Raw genomic sequence first — 17,928 nt, 5'->3', positions numbered from 1 at the left:
AAAATGGAAGGAAATTGTTAGAGATGCAATTACGACAATTTGCAGTTTAGTCTTCCTATTTAGTAGTTCCTGATTTTATTTTTGATAGGGGATCAACGAGTTAGTAGTCTTTCTATTTAGTAATTTCCTATTTTATGTATGATAGGAGATCTCATTCTAGTAGAATTACTTTAATTAGTACTTGTATCCCTCTATAAATTGGAGGCTTTAATCATAAAATAAAACAAGCAAAATTATTTTCAACTAAATTGAGATATAGACTCTCTCTAACGAGTCTAAGGTTAGAGCTCCTTTCTAACGAGCCTAAGGTTAGAGCTCCCTTTTAATGAGCTCGCAATCTTCAGCAACAATAGGTCGAGGAAAGAATCAAGCTAAAACAAAAGCTTTGCTTTTGAATTAGATTTTATCGTTGACAGGCCCGCGACGAGATCCTGGTTGTGTGACCATAATAGAAATGAAGGAACAAAAATGGTCCACTATGGTCCACCTTAACCTATTAAGCAAGCTTTGATTACCTATGAACGCATGGCTTAACAATACGTGTTGATTATAAATTTATAACAAACCTGTTCACAAAATGCTGAATCCATCTTGTACTAAAATTTAAATTCAACGAATCAAAAGCCTCCGAGAATCTGAAAAAAATGACATAAACATAAAACAAAAAATCAGACAATCTATCATAGCTAAACAACCCAGTAAGATATCAGAATTAACAATAGCTGCTCCATTTGTTTTCGAAAATAACTTAACTAAAAAACATTTTCCTGATTCTCTGATGTTTGGGGTGTTAATGAAAATCAATCAATGAAAAAATATTTTTTTGGTCAAAGGGAAAACTAATGTATTTTAAAGGAAAATTATTTCTCTTTTTCAAAAAGGGGAAACATTTTTCAAATATTGACAAACTTACTATAATCTTATAAGCATACATTTATTAATCACTAATCACTTATAGTCACCGTTATCGATCACCGTTGATAACCATCAATCACTGCCCACCACCACTTCTTACCAGGAACTACCAAAAATTTATCATTTTATGCATTTCTTTCTCATATTTAAAAATAAAGTTTAAAGTAAGATATTTCTATAATTCTAAGTATTTTTTACTCTTACAAATTAAGATTTTAATAATTTTTAACTAATTTTCAAATGTTATATTAACACACATAGAAAAAAGAAAATGTAATTGCAAAATTGTGAAAATGTTGGGGTAATTTTGACCGTTAATTCTTTTTAATATTAGGATATTTTATTGCAAAAGTGAAATCCAGGAGAAATTTATTAATGATGATTTAGAAACATTCAAAAAAGGCACAATGCTTTCAATGTTGGAGTTTACTGAAGTTATATAAAAGTAAAAACTCATTTTTGTGCCCCTAAATTTTTTTTAAAAAAAAGTTCTATTTATCAAGAAATGCAATATTTTGAAAAGAAGTGCAAGTTTTTGAAATGTAGTGCAATCTTTAAGTAATTTACAAAGTATGGTTAAAGAATTCTCATGAATTTTACTTTTTCCATCAAATGTGAAAAAAAGATAAAAGTTTTAGGGCTTAATGTAGACTATAGAGAAATCAATGTTTAGAGACTTAATAAACAAAATGTGACAAGTTTAGGTACACTAAGGTAGATTTTTCTGCAATATGCATGCCAAGTTTGAATCTAAAATGATTGGAAAATTTGGGAAGTTACTTTTGACATTTATTTGAACAGTTGCAACAATAGTAAGTAAAACCAAAGGCATAGGATATGTTAATATTGCTTAAACATCAATTTTATATGACAATAGGTTATATAGATATAATTTATTCATGCATTAAATATCATTAGATATAATATGCAATGCATGAAACAACTAGGGTGAATTAAAGGTGAAAAAAATACTTGTCAAAAGGCCAAATTTATGATACATATATTGTTGAAATCTTTGTGATTAAAGTAAATATTGTGTTTCCTAGTTTCGGTTTATTCCTAATTAGTCTAAAGATTGTGTTTCCTAATTTAGGTTTATTCCTATTTAGATTGCTTCCTATATTAGAACAATTTTTTGTATGTTTATAGTGGAGTAGAGGTTGAAAAATATAACACAATTGAAAGAAAAAAAACATATTCTTTCCTTTAATTTCTACTTGGTATCAGAGCCATTGCCGTGAATATTTCGGCAACAGTTTCAGTTTACAAAGTGGTCTGAGACCGGCGCCTGTGGCTGTTTCCGGCGAGCTCCATCGATGATTCTTGTTCCGACGACCTCGACTCGGTGTGGCGACTCAAACCTACTGGTTCTTCAGCACCAGTTTTTTCTTTTTTTGGAATTTTTTCCCTTTCCACCATTGCTGCTGCCTTTTACCACTGCTGCCGTTTAAATTTTTTTTTTAAAATATGGTTGACGGAAAGAAGGTAGATATGGTTTTTCACTCAGAAAGCCCCTCACTTCAGATTAGTCCGGTGAAGTTAGATGGAACAAAGTACCTGGCTTGGTATCGGTCTTGTTTATTATTCATTGAAGCTAGAGGTTTGCAGGGATACCTTGATGGTGGAGCAACTAAACCAGTTTCGACAGATCTAGCTTTTAATTATGTCTTGGTTAATAAATTCCATGCAGCCAACTATTTCCCAAGGATATTTGCTTCTTGATACAGCTAAGAAGATATGGGATGCTGCTTCACAGACGTATTCACAAACTGGAAACTATGCTCAGGTGTATGAATTGCGACAGAAAGTTCATGAAACCAAGCAGGAAGATCTGACTATCGCTCAGTATTTTGCTGAACTTAGTGGGTTATGGCAAGAACTAGATTATTATCAATACTTTCAAGCAAGATGTACTGATGATGCGACTCAAGTTCAGAAGTTGATTGAAGTAGAACGTGTGTATGATTTTCTGGCTAGCCTAAATAACGAGTATGATCAGATTCGAGTCCTAGTTCTTGGACGAGATCCTTTTCCATCCTTACGACAAGCATACTCATTTGTACAGCAAGAGGAGACCAGGAGGAACGCTATGGTTCACAGATCTACCATTGACAAAGCAGGGTTGATTGCTAATTCTGTAAGAGAAAAGAGCAGTTCTTCAAATAGAGATCAATTATTTTGTGACTATTGCAGTAAGAACAGGCACACTAAGGAGTTCTGCTGGAAATTACATGGACGCCCAACTAAGGGGCGTGGAGGAAAGCGGGTCAGTTCTTCTAGACCACAGGCACACATATCTGATAGTGGATCTTTATCTGAGGAACCATCTACTGTTGGAAGCTTTTCTGATAAGGAGATTCAGTCCCTGAAACAATTGTTGTCACAGCTTGATTCGTCCTCAACCCAGACTGCAGCCTCCCATTTTTTAATCCAGGTAATGCTTTCCTTAATTTTCTTGCAAAAATCGCAAAACCATCTTGGGTTATAGATTCAAGAGCAAATAAACATACAACAGGCTCTAAAAAACATTTCCTTACATATTCTAAGTATCAAGGCACAGACAAAATTCGCATTGAAGATGGCTCCTTGTTACCAATTGCTGGCACAGGTTCTATTGACTGTACTTCCAATATTAAACTCTCCCCTGTTCTTCATTTTCTTAGATTTCCTATTAATCTGTTATCTGTTAGCTTAATCACAAAAGCACTTAATTGCAAAGTAGCTTTTTACCCTACTCATTGTATATTTCAGGAACTGAACACGGGGAGAACGATTGGTAGTGGTAGCTTGCGCGATGGACCGTATTTGTTGGATGACGTTTGTCGTTTTTCAAATTCGGGTACCAGTCAAGCTTTGTTAGGAACTTCTAGAAATCCTTCCCATGAAGTTATTCAATGGCACAAGAGATTAGGACATCCCTCTTTCTCTATTTTAGACGTTTATTTCCCACTTTGTTTGCTAAATGTGATTTTAATTCATTAGTATGTAATGCTTGTGAACTTGCCAAACACACTAGGCATGCTTATTCTCCAATTAATAATAAGAATTTGATTCCTTTTGCTACTATTCATTCTGACGTTTGGGGTCTTACTAAAACTGTCTCTTTTTCTGGTTATAGATGGTTTGTGACCTTTATTGATTGTTGCACTAGATTGACTTGGGTTTATTTGATGAAAACAAAAAATGAAGTTTTTTTGTGTTTTCAGAACTTCCATGAAATGATTTGTACTCAGTTTGATGCGCATGTTAAAATCCTAAGAACTGATAATGGTACTAAATACATGAATGCAATTTTTCGTATCTATTTAGATTCTAATGGTATTATACATCAGACTAGTTGTGTCAATACTAGTGCTCAAAATGGAGTAGTGGAAAGGAAAAATAGACATTTACTGGAAGTAGCTAGGTCCCTTGTGTTCACCATGAATCTTCCCAAACCATATTGAGGGATGCAATTTTGACTGCTGCTTACCTTATCAATCGTATGCCTCTTCGTACTTTAAATTTTAAAACTCCATTAGAGGTTCTTCAAGGAAAAAACTCTTATATTGTACCTCCTAAAGTCTTTGGTTGTGTTTGCTTTGTTCATCATAATGGTCTAAGCAAATTAGATCCTAGAGCCTTGAAGTGTGTGTTTGTTGGTTACTCTACAACTCAAAAAGGTTACAAGTGTTATCATCCTTCTTCTAGGAAATACTTTGTGAGTATGGATGTTACCTTTGGGGAGTTTGAATCTTATTTTCCTTCCTAGTCACCTCTTCAGGGGGAGAAATATCAGATGGAAGAGGTGATGGATGACATTTCTTTCCAGGGGGAGATTCCTGTAGACATAGATAGTAAGAGAAAGCAACCACCCAAATCTCTAGGAAGATTGGATAAACCTGATTTGAAAACCTACACACGGCGGACTAATACAGATACAACCATGGAGCATGAGACCTCTAATCAACCGTCCTCTCCAATTTCAGTCCCTGAAGATACAGAAGAACAAGAACTCGGTGAGTCTTCTTTAATTCATGTTGATTCTGATCCTAATCTTGATTCCAGTCCTTCTGACAATGACCTTGATATTCCTATTGCTCGTAGAAAAGGAGTTAGAACATGCACTAAACATCCCATCTCCCATTTTATCTCCTATAATGCTTTGTCCCCTTCCTATAGAGCCTTTGTTTTGTCTATTTCTTCTGTTTCTATACCACAGGATTGGCAAGAGGCATTACAGGACTCAAAATGGAAGGCTGCAATGGTTGAGGAGATGAGAGCTTTGGCAAAAAACAAGACATGGGATATTGTAACTCCTCCACCAGGAAAGAAGCCAGTTGGATGTAAATGGGTGTTCACAGTTAAACATAGGGCAGATGGTTCAATTGAGAGGTATAAGGCTAGATTGGTAGCCAGAGGATTCAGTCAGACCTATGAAATTGATTATCAGGAAACATTTGCCCCTGTAGCCAAGATGAACACTAAGAATTTTGTTGTCTTGTGCAGTCAATCTTGACTGGGAGTTACATCAATTTGATGTTAAAAATGCTTTTCTACATGGTGATTTGAAAGAAGAGGTGTATATGGAGATTCCTCTTGGATTTGATGATGACAAAACCAGAGGAAAAGTTTGCAAGCTGAAAAAGTCATTATATGGGCTAAAACAATCACCACGAGCCTGGTTCGAAAGGTTTAGTAAAGCTATGCTTTCTTTTGGGTATATTCAGAGCGATGCTGATCATATTTTGTTCATTAAACGTCATGAAGGTAAGATCACATTGCTTATTGTTTATGTTGATGATATAGTGATGACTGGAAATAATGAAGAAGAAATGACTCACTTGAGAAATTTGTTAGCTAGGGAGTTTGAGATTAAGGATTTGGGAAAGTTAAGATATTTCCTTGGGATAGAAGTTGCTAGGTCAGAAAAAGGGATTTTTATTTCTCAGAGAAAGTACATCCTTGATCTCCTTAAAGAAACTGGTATGTTGGGATGTAAACCTGCAGAATCACCTATTGAAGGCAATCATAAGCTTCAAGCTGGAGTGGGAAGTTCAGTTGATGTTGGCAAATATCAGAGATTGGTCGGGAGGTTGATTTACCTTGCCCATTCTAAACATGGCCATTTAACAGGCTATACAGATGTGGATTGGGCTGGTTCCCTTGATGACAGGAGATCAACCTCAGGTTATTATGTTTTTGTTGGAGGAAACCTGGTCACATGGAGAAGCAAGAAGCAGGCTGTTGTTGTAAGGTCTAGTGCAGAAGCTGAACATAGAGCTATGGCACAGGGAATCTGTGAACTTCTATGGTTGCGCAGATTAATGGAAGAGTTAAAGTTGGTTGAAACAACAAATATATCCTTATTTTATGATAGTAATGAAGCCATCAGTATTATGAACAATCCAGTCCAGCATGATCGAATTAAGCACATAGAGATTGATCGTCACTTTATAAAAGAGAAGATAGTTGAAGGTTTTATAAGTGTCTCCTATATAGCTTCAAAAGAGCAAATAGCTTATGTTTTCACAAAGGGTTTGCATAGCAAGTTGTTTCATCCTTTAATTTGCAAGTTGGGCATGAGTAACATCTATGCACCAACTTGAGGGGGAGTGTTGAAATCTTTGTGATTAAAGTAGATATTGTGTTTCCTAGTTTAGGTTTATTCCTAATTAGTGTAAAGATTGTGTTTCCTAGTTAGGTTTATTCCTAATTAGTTTAAAGATTGTGTTTCCTAGTTTAGGTTTATTCCTATTTAGATTGCTTCCTATATTGGAACAATTTTATATATATATATAGTGAAGTAGAGGTTGAAAAATATAACACAATTGAAAGAAATAAAACATATTCTTTCCTTTAATTTCTACATATATTATACAACATAAAGAGCGTGGGTGTGTGCATGCGTAAAACCAATTAAAAAAATATTGTGAAACACTTTGTGTATCATATTTTTATTTGTGTAAATTTGAATGTATAAGCTAGCTTTGAGACCACAATATTATATGTCCTAGGGACATCTTGTTAAATTATCCATTTTCTTTGTATTTTATCAATTGGAAGTTAATTTTATTATTTAATGAAAAAGTCTGGGAGGGTTTTAATTTTGAGAACAACGGGAGAATGTGATTCACAAAATTCTTAGATGGTGTGTTCAAGATTATGGTGGATTTTTCTCTGTTGGTGTCATTTAGTATGATTCAAGTATTGAGGCCATTGTCTTTTGGTGGGTGATGTTTCTTGTTTTTTGTGTTTTCTTTACATTAGGAGGAGGATATCTTATGCTCCTAGCTATAGTTTCTTTTCATCAAATTAGAATATTGAACTTGAAGTTTTTAGCAATTTAGAACTATTAGGATAGCAATAAAGATGATATCTTCTCAATAAATGAGGATATGTATACACTCACTTTGAAAACAATCCTCGCATACAGCCAGGCCTTGCAGAAGTACTCTGGTTCTAGAAGATAAAAAAATAAAAAAAATAAAAAAAATAAAAAAAAAAAAACGATTATAAAGGCCATAAGCAGCATTTCCTCTTTCAGAAAAGGGTAAATTACTATTACCCCTAAGGTTTCCCCTAATATACACTTTCATCCTTATTGTTTCAAATTCAAAATGGTGTATATTAGGGTAAATCTCAGGGAGGAAAAGGTATGTTAGGGTAAAACCTTAGGAGGGTATTAGTAATTTACCTTCAGAAATAATCCAAGATATACAAAAGCAAGATTAACTTACAAACTCAAGCCCATTCAGACTCTAAAAACCTAGGCAAGAAATCATGTAAACGGAAACAATTAGCAAGTAACATCATGATGCATTAGATATTGTCACTCCTCCTTGTCAATACATTATCTGCATTACCATGTCCACCGCAAAAAGACATTCTTTTATCAAGTTGCAACACCATCGCTGTTTAGATGCTTATTGCAAATTTTTTTTCCCTCAAATGTTATTTCTATCCATTAATCTTCATTCTTTATTGCTATATCCTTAAAAAAGATGTTTAAAAACCTTAGCTTACTAGACAGAAAAGGATATCAAATTAAGTGCAAGATTTGCCAAGACTGCAATGCCCAGGTGAGGGATGACAGTCTGAAGGAAACAAAAGTTATTTTTGATAATCTCTTGAATAAGGAAGATCAATTATACACATCAAATCAGGACCCCAGAGGTAATAAAGGAGGGCATAAGAAATATCAAAGCAGGAAAAACATGCATCTGTAACAGTATTTCAATCAGATATTGCCATGTATGGTGAAGCTGAGTGCCACATGGTTAGGGAAAGTATTCACTAAGAAAATGAAAACAAAGATGCCAAATGACTGGAGAATTAACACCTTAGTTCCCATAAACAAGTGTGACATCCAAAGTTGTAGAGACTACACAAATGTAAACTTACTGATTCCATTATCTGGGGTAAATTGTAATAATAATTAGATTCCATCATGATACAAAAGATTGATTTACTACAATTAAGACACTCAAGATTTAATTTTTGCTTCAATCAAGTTCAATCAAAATAGTTTTGTGCAATCGAATCAATGCTGCCATGTCAAATTAAACCAATTTTTTTAAGCTCAAACTAGACCATTTGGGACCCATACGCCAAACTTCATTCAAATTTCTCTCTCCTAATTACCCTAATTTATCCCTCCTAGTCAACTAAATTCGATTGTGTGGGTCTCAAATAGTTCAATATAAGCTAAAAAATATTCAAGTTATTAATATACCACATCTGCATTCCCAATCGCCTGAGCATCAAATTAACTTGATTAAACTTTATTGGAGCAAAATTAAACTTTAAGTGACTTAACTGTAACAAATTAATTTTTTTTTTTACTATAGTAGAATCTAGTCCATATTTACTCTGGTACAATTTAGTGACCATTACCCTGCTACCACGATTTGGAAGTGAGAGATTGAAAAAATTAAGGTGTAACACTAGAGTATCTTAAAACCAATTTGCACAATCGACAGGATAATTCTGGAGAATAACAAAAGATCTGTGTTAGTATTTACTGATTCAGAGAAATCAAATGACCAAGTAGCAAGTGTAGTACTGAGTGGGTGTAGGGAACAGGAATTTCACTAATATGTAAATTTGATGTACAAATGAAGAGACAATTACCAGCATGATGAATGTTTGGAGCAACATAGATAAACTACCTATGGTTAATTCACAGTAGGGACGTCCTATTGGACTTTGCTATGGATGACAAGATAAAACTTAGGGCCTATGCCTCACCTTATACAAGGTGAAATGGCTTTACACACTAAATACACAAACTTTGCCAAGAAACCTACAGACAACTGTGTATATTTAAAAAATTAAGACAGCAAGACTTGTCTCCATATAACATCTGAATGGAGGATGGTAATCAGAACAAAAACATTTATCTATTAACTGAAAATAAATCCTTGGAAATCCCAAAGTTGACCTACCTCACTACCAAAGAAAACTTGTAGCTAGATTTTATGCATTATTAAATATAATCTTAATGCGCTCCTCTACCTGATAAACTAATTTTTTCGATTCTTCGAGTTGAGCATGTATTCCTGTAGACAACAAATGGAAGTGGTTTTCATATTCCAAGCTGTAATGATTTAAATCAAGTATCAGAAGATTTAAAATCTACAGCATTCTTCAAGATGGAAGATCTAATCATGTAATAATAAGGAAGACAGCACTTCCTTACTCTCTTTGTAAAATTCTGTCACAAGGTCAAAGGACACATAAGCCTCGTTAATAAAATTCTAAGTAATTCTCATACTGGAATTTGTATATCAGAATACCTAGCAAATTTACAAATGTTTATTTATCAGCTGTTCTGACTTAAATACAGAAAAAAAAAAAATAACTGAGGTTCTAGAGCATTATTTAATTTGGGAAAAAAAAGAGGTAATCTTGCAACAGAAAGCATATTTTGCATTTTCCTGATAACAAAACATTCAACATAAGTTATCAGTATTATAAGGATAAAAGTTAAATTCTTGGCCGGGAAAGAACTTTTACCTATGCTGAAATAGGTCCAGAATCCTCCACGAAATGTATGATACCCTTCCTATGAGGCAGCCAATATATTATTGGTAAGTTTACATATAGCACAATGTGCATATATTGGGAAATACAGCATTCATTAAGAAAAAAAATCATGCTAGACAAAGTTTTTAAGTAGTTGGGATGTTTTTCCAATTTTTGGCTCTTTAATTCAGATATTATGATTTTAAAATTAATTCAGATAATGTTACTGAACAATTACCACATATAAATCAGACATAACAATTCTGGTTCAACAGAGAAAGCTTGCCTTTGATTAATCAATAATGGAATATATGGAAGGCAATCAGCATGGTAAAGACACAATCCTTACACTTAAACATGATAAATTTTCATTTACCAATTTAAAGCTTAACCTGTTCTAAGGATAAAAAAGGACAGGTTTTTCTTAGATATTCATATGTTCAGGAGAAACACTTTCTTTATTTAATAGCCAACCAGGGTCCAGAAACAAAGCGAGTGTGCAAGAGGAAAAGGAAAATAACAATTGAATTACCATGTTGCATACGTGTTGAAACGCGTGCAATGACCCTGGAAGCATAATTGGTGTAGGGTCACAGGAACCTTCCACAGGAGCCCTCATTCTAATGAGAATATGCCAGCTGTACTTCAAAGGGGAACATCAAAAACAAAATGTGGGAAAGCAAAAATAAAGAAAGAAAACAATAGTGACATATACAAAACTTAAACAGCCTACACAATTTATTGAATATCCAAAGTACTCGCTAAATATATGCTCAAAAGAAGACTTATTTTTTTTCCTTGCATATTATGTAGCCCATACTTTGGACAAAACCACAGTCATATTATGTAGCCCAAGAACAAGAAAAAAGATATAGAGCTTGATAATTAATGATGAAATGTGAATTGAGATTGAGAAATATGAATACCATTATTGCCAAACAATCAGTAGGATTTGTACCAACCTACATAGCAATTAGGAGCAATGAATTTCGAAGCTGGAAGCATCCCCATCAGGATGTGCTTGCAAAGCAAGCATTTGCAATAATCATTTTCAAATAACTGAAGAACTGGTGTCTTCATCACATCATATGCACTGTATTGTGGTAATATCATAGTATCAACTCCAAACTTTGTCAAAGGTTAAAAGATATGGAATCTGATATATATGGACTAACGTCTCCACTATACGTAAGCTACCAATCTAAACAATTATGATTCTCATCATTATGAACGAAGATCACAGTGCTTAGAAGACCTTCTCAAGGAATCAACTAAAAACAAAACTGGAATGCTCATGACAGTTGAAACGATACAGCCAAGGTAAATTGAAGAGTAAATTCAATAAAAACATATTTTAAAATAAAACCCTAAAAAAAAAGGAGGAAAAATATATTTTAATGCTACTCCTTTTTATTTGTTTTCTATGGACTTCAGAAGTGTCAATGCTCTTAGGATTTCTTAAAATTTTTTATCAATTAATTGATAGCATAAAACGAGCTAAAGAACTAGATCATAAATATGGTATCAATCGTAAAAATTCACTAATTTTCTTTCCTTCAAAAAAATGTCAAAACTGAAAGTTAATTGGCATACAAAGGGAAGAATATTAGTAGTTAGTGGGTTTCTCACAATATAACAGGCCTATTGTCAAGCATTAATTACAACAATATTTTTTTTTTTTTTTTTTTTTTTTTTTTTTTGCCAAAACTTAATAAAATACCTAGTTCTGCCCCAATAATTTGTACTTCACCACCCAAACATAATTACAAATAAAATTGTTGAACTCATGGATTTTTAATTTGGCGAGCAAGATATACATGAATAAAGAGGAACCTAACAATTTATTTATGACAGTGAATCATGTAAAAAGTTACTAGATCTCATATAAGTTATACAGCTTAAATTTGATAGATGAACTAAATATATCCTGCACATACATATTGATGAAAAGAGAAAGAAAGAGGAAGCAATATCATTCAAAACTACCTGTCTATTTTCATTTTCTTGGCGTGCTCTACAGATTTCAGAAAAGACACCACAGAAGGACGATCTGACCCAGAATTCTTCTTTCCCTGCACATTTAGCTAACTTCATGTTTCACCTCACTTCCCTTGTAAATAATTGCATTGCTTGACCAATATTGCTTTGAAAAAACTTTGATATCACTAGTCATAGCCAAGAGTTGAAGAAACTGTCCTGATATAATACTAGTACAATTATATAATCATGTAAAGTTAAAACATTTACTAAATTATCTCAAGATGGATTTTCCCTCCATTCACAACAAAAAGTGGCAATAGTCCAATTTAAAGAGTATCAGCAAAGTTAAGGAAATGCTTCTGTGGAATATCAAAATGCGTATGCTATTGAGGAATTCAAACTTTCATAGAACCAGAAGGTAGATGGGGAAATTAAGAACCAAGTACGAAAAACATTTTAAATTTTGTTTATAAGGTTTATTAGAAAAGTATAAATATAAAATTAAAGATTAATAACTTGATTCAAAATGAAAATTATCAAACTCAATTAAACCTCAATTATAAACTAGTTAAATACCTACATCGGTCCTCATCCTCCATTCCATGTCCCTTTCTCTCCATTTTGTCACTTTATTTAAAGGCATAGGTTTCTAAAGCCTATCTCACACAAACAAAGGGATAACGACATTTTCAGTGTCAAAACTTTTTGCCACTATTTGAGTGTCTCAATAATGTAGAACCAGAAAGAACAAAAGCAAACAAGGAACAATCCCTTAGGGAAGAGAGAAACTAATTCTCAATCGTATAACTTATTACAATTGAGAATTAGTTTCTCTCTTCTCCAAGGATTTATTCCTTGTTTGACCTTTTTCTTTCTGGTTCTACTTCACTCAACTTTTTAGTGTGATTGCTTCTAGTCAAAGAAATCATTTACAGTGTCTTTTCTATTTTTTGATGATTGAAAGTTCCAAGATGGTGCAAATAAAATCGGGCTTTACCTGCCATAATAGCAGACATGCAAAACTATTTCAATTAGTGATAAAAATCATGCACGATTGTCTAACTCTCTCCCCAGCCTCACCTCTCTTTCTCTTAATCACTTTCTCTCTTGACTAAACTTAGAAACCAAATTCCCTTTGACTTTCATCAACTTTCTTTGATTGTAAATCCTTCCACCTTAACGTCTATTTGGGAGCTAGAAAAAAAGTAACGTTGGAGAGGGGAAGCATTCTTTCCCTTCTTGAGGAAATGAGGGCGATGGGAAGAGTGAAAACTTAACCTTGGACCACCAACACTGAATCAACCCAAAATGGGGGAACAATTTTTTTTTTTTTTTTTTTTTTTTTTTTTTTGGCTACATGTAATTACACTTTTGCTCCAAAATATATTTTACTTTACTGAGTGATAAGGATGGCATTGTAATTTCAATTTTCGATTTGTTTGCTCCCAGAAGAATATATTCATTCTACAAGCGATCTCCAAAGACCTTCTATGTTTGTTTACTTTACTATAAATGCAGTTACACCTGTTCCTCATCAAGCCTCTCTCTAGCTCAGCAAAATCACACACAAGTTAAGACAAGGAATGTTCATCATGCTAGCAACCTCCACTCTAGCCGCAGCATAGCCTAAAGAAAGTTAATTTGATAAAGCCAGCAGCAAAACCCAACAGCTATAATCCCAAAATGATTATCATCTTACTGTTAATAGTTAAATCATTTAATAAATCAGAAATGCATACCCAACCAAATGAAAATGCTAGGTCATTTTCAGATCCCAAAGGCATTGGAGCAATTGAGGGTGGTCTTTCCAATCTGAGATCATCGATAGTTTCTAGAAGCATATTGACAGCAGCATCTCCACCTACAACCTAAGAAATCATGCCTATTAATGTGCCAGTCAAAATATGCCAAATGTTAGCCAAGCAAATATATCAAGATATTATATGTAAACATTTTTAAAAAATACATATTGACATATCATACAAGCAAATGTGCATATCTCCATCATTCATTTCATCATTTGTATTTTACTTTTTTAAAACTAAAAAATAGGTCTAATGATTAAAACTCCTAAAGTTTGTTGTTGCAATTCTGTCCAAAACTTAAATTAATTGGCTTGAGGAAGTCAATCTTAATCATCAAGCAAACAATTCCCCTGAAATACAATGACTTCCCAAGAAGTCAAAGTCTTAATTATAAAGCAAACAATGCCCCCAACATAAAATGACTTTAGAGATTATGGAGAAGAATTGTTTCTCTGTATTTCTAAAAACTCAACATGGTATCAGAGCGGTGAGGCCCCATGGCCGCAAATCTGAGACCCGTTCAAGCATGGTGGACTGAGACTAGCCAGACCCGTGAAAGGAGACGATGGAGCCAGATTCAGGTGGACCCGTGGGCTAGTCAAGGAGAGCTACACCCTGAAGGTTGAGCCTAGAGGAGCCAGACCCAAGTTAGATGGACCAGCCCATGCAGTGCCAAGTGGCAACTGGGCCTTAACAAGGTCCAACCCAGTGCACTTGAGGGGGAGCGTTGGAATATGAGTGTGGAAAAGAATCCCACATCAGGCAAGTAAAAGAAAAAAAAAAAGGCTAATAATGTTAAAGCCACCAAACCAAAATGGCTTAGGCCATTTTGGCGCAGGTGAGCTATATTGAAGCCCAAGTGCAATGGCTCAACTTTTGATTTCAACACTCATGGGCCCAAGATTTCAACACTTCCCAAGAACTCAGAATCTTAATCATCAAACAAACAATTCCCCCAAAATAAAATGACTTCCCAAAAAGGTCAGCTTGCAAAAACCAAACAAGGTCACAATATATATTGTCTGCACCATATAAATTGATAAGAACCTATTGCTTAACATACATCGAACTTATAAATAATTCAAAGGAATGATCATAAAATACTAAATAAAATATCATAAGTGTTTACTTTCTAGGTTATATTTAGTTAATATGACAGAATCGAAATTTTTCATGCCAAATAAACAATCTAAAAGCGTACCAACATTATTTTTAAAAGTTCATTCTCAGAATATCCAAAAGCACCCTGAGGCCTAATTATAATGTTCTCATTTCACAATGCAAAATACATTCCGAAAATTCTACGTTCACAGAGAGCTACAAACAAACTATTTGTGAAAGTGCATTCATAGAGAAAAATACAAAGAACTCTTGAACTCACTATTGTTCTTAGTCTATTCTGAATTTCATTGGCAAGATTAAGACCACTAAGTTTGAGCCTATCTAAATTGGAATAGACCTTACTTAGCTCTTCACCAGGATTCACTTCCAGCAAATTGAAAACCTGTAACAAGGAGGGTGTATTTACAAAACTTAAATCATTTCTGGCATATAACAAAAAAGAGCTTCCATTTGCAGCAACATTTTTTAAGGAAAAACTCAAATCACCTGATTTCTATTCAGCAGACTTCGAAATGTGTCAAACAGTTCCTTGCCAAGTTGGTTCTCTTTTGTATAAATGAACACCAAGACTGGACACTCAGGCATATGAGTATCAATTATGACATTTGAGTCCTCTTGGAGCATGTAAACAGGGATGCAGTACTCCTCCAATGAGTAATTGGGCCTAAAAATTTTTGTTTTACATTATATATGACAGTCAACTATGTTATTTAAACATCACTACGTCATTTTTTCATACTACATTTTTCAAAGTAAAATATCATACCATTTTCCTTTCTCATTTAAATAATGGATGGGATCAAATAAGTTCCTACGAAGACTAAATGGACTGAGACTGAGTTCTGTAGTTAGTTTGACATATAATACAAATACAACATAAAATAGCTCAGCAAGGGGAAAAAACAGAGAGAGAGAACCATAAAACACCTGAATAAAAACAACTACTTGATCAGAAAATAAACTGCAATCTAAGTAAGTCCAACAAACTAAAGATAAAACCAATAACGACAATATTAACAGAATAAAACAAAGTAAAAGGGAATAAGCAGAGAAAAGTACTCAAAAATCTCCAAGATTCTTTTGGGAATGATCTTCGCAAGTGTCTTAGCAGCTAAAGGGAGACCATGAAATTGGTCCTTAATTTCTTCCTTAATCTTTGCCAAAATATGATGATCCGCTGAAATTAATCTCTCCTGATAAACCATATTCACAAAGATCTGCCAACAATCTTCATTATCAAGTGGTGGAATGTCAAACAAGTTTTCCTCACCCACAATCTTTTTAGCCACTTCCTTCAACCTGCTTGTTACAATGACAGCTCCACCAGGTTGCACCGGCAATGCCTTTAAAAAAGAATCCCAAAACTCATGAATAATCCACACATCATCCAACACAATCAAATACCTCCTGTAAAGTAAACGACAAGAAAGAATTGACAAAAGACAATCCAAATTAGTATCTCTCAACCGAGAAATATCATAGCCTAACGCTTCCAGAACAAGCTTCACCACCTTACGCCCAATTTCTGGTTCATTACTCCTAGTAATATCCGATAACCGCACAAAAATTCTTGTTGAGAACTCTCCTCTCACGCTTTTAGCATTGGAAATCTCTAGGGCAAGCGTCGTCTTTCCTGAGCCGCCCATCCCAACTATCCCAATTGCCTTCAATCCACCATTATTTTGCAGTAGTTTCTCCTTGTACTTGGCCTTGTAGATATGGAAACCGATAACATTAGACGCTTCGCCTCTTGGAAACGTAATCGGAAGGGACTTAGAGATTCGCTCTCCTCCTTCTTCTATTGCTTCTTCTGCTACATCAGCCAGTCCTATAAATCTGGTTTTGATTCTGGCCGTCCGTCTCTTCATCGTCTGCACAAAATAGAACTCCGTAAGCGGATTGAAACGAACTGAATTCCTACTTATTAACCTCCTTTGCTGCGCGAAGACTCTGCACTCAGAAATTGCGTCATTGAGATCGTAAAGCAATGGGCAAAGCCTAGTGGACAAGAACGTATTTCTCTTAAAACTTTGAATTTTAATGACTCTTTTGATAGCTTTAAAATGAGAGACGATTCGTAAATGTAATTCAGGCTCTGCTTCTTCCAAAGCTTTCAAGAACTTGTTCCACAGGAACTCCGCCAGGTCCGATGCCATTTATCAGTTGCTCTAGCCGACTGTTTGTTGAATTTTTTTTTTTTTTTTTTTTTTATTCTGTAATTGGAAACAGAGTGAGCTGCGGTTGACGAGAATTCACTGCTAAAACTTGAAAGCTGTCAGCAAGCGCGATGACTCTATTGTGCTTCCAACGCCGCTGCTTTAACTTTGGGGAAAAGTACTATTTAATCCCTTTAATTTTATCAAATCATCTACTCCGTTCCTATATTTTAAAGAACCAATTTAATTTTATCAAAGTACTATTTATCAAATTAACTACTCCATCGTCTTTCTTATCCTCCTCCCTTGTATTAGCCGATAAGGGTATGGTGGGTATTAATTTTCTTTTTCTCCCTTTAAATTAACTTTTCACATGAGATTAATGATAAAAAAAAAAAAAAAAAAAAACTCATTTTGGACGATGGCACCTTCTGATCAGATGGAACTAAATTAGGGACCTTTTAATTTATTTTTTAAAATAAAAGGATGAAGTAATTAATTTGATAAAACTAGAAAGATTAAATAATACTTTTCGCTTAAATTTAAGTGTGAAAAAAAGTATCAAATAATCTAATAAAATCTATCCAAAAAAGTGCCCAGGTATAGATGCTTACCCTGTAACCCCGTATTTTTTAAATTGGAATTGGCTTGATGAATGGATTGCGATTGGACAGGAGCAATTCGGTTCAATTTAATTTCTATTTTTAATTTTTATAAAGTTAAATATTTTTAGGTTTTTAAATTATAACCAATTTAATACTTAGGTCCCTCAATATTTAAACAATTATTTTGAAGGATCTAAATAATGCTGTCGTTACATTGTGAGGCCCTTCCATCCAAATTCCTACCTTTTTTTCATTTTATATAGACTGAAAAGCGAATATTAAATGCGAGATTAAATATTTTCATGTTCCTAAATTATGACCAAATTAACACTTAGATCT

General features: G+C 34.0%; 1 protein-coding gene across 6 annotated transcripts in view; it reads right to left on the bottom strand.

Annotated features, from left to right (window-relative positions):
* The window catches only part of LOC105646264 (diacylglycerol kinase 1), a 28,960-nt gene extending 11,786 nt beyond the window's left edge, over positions 1-17,174 (bottom strand). For 2 of the 6 annotated variants that reach the window (XR_016321342.1, XM_089723072.1), the window contains exons 1-10: positions 15,888-17,174; positions 15,315-15,492; positions 15,088-15,210; positions 13,641-13,769; positions 11,908-11,993; positions 10,454-10,559; positions 9,913-9,961; positions 9,412-9,455; positions 7,307-7,356; positions 567-635 (exon numbers count right to left, since the gene is read on the bottom strand). Coding sequence is in view for 5 of the 6 variants with exons in the window: in XM_089723072.1 (XP_089579198.1) it covers positions 567-635; positions 7,307-7,356; positions 9,412-9,455; positions 9,913-9,961; positions 10,454-10,559; positions 11,908-11,993; positions 13,641-13,769; positions 15,088-15,210; positions 15,315-15,492; positions 15,888-16,984 (1,931 nt within the window). In the remaining variant the exon portion in view is untranslated. The remainder of the gene's footprint in view (positions 1-566; positions 636-7,306; positions 7,357-9,411; positions 9,456-9,912; positions 9,962-10,453; positions 10,560-11,907; positions 11,994-13,640; positions 13,770-15,087; positions 15,211-15,314; positions 15,493-15,887) is intronic. The other 4 variants (XM_089723073.1, XM_089723071.1, XM_089723070.1 and 1 more) reach the window with 4 other exon arrangements.
* Between the last annotated feature and the right edge of the window lie 754 nt (positions 17,175-17,928).

The sequence above is a fragment of the Jatropha curcas genome, chromosome 6, assembly GCF_041381405.1.
Source record: "Jatropha curcas cultivar XTBG-Jc1 chromosome 6, XTBG_Jcur_1.0, whole genome shotgun sequence".
NCBI classification, from domain to species: domain Eukaryota; kingdom Viridiplantae; phylum Streptophyta; class Magnoliopsida; order Malpighiales; family Euphorbiaceae; genus Jatropha; species Jatropha curcas.
This window is presented reverse-complemented; position numbering and strand designations above follow the sequence as displayed.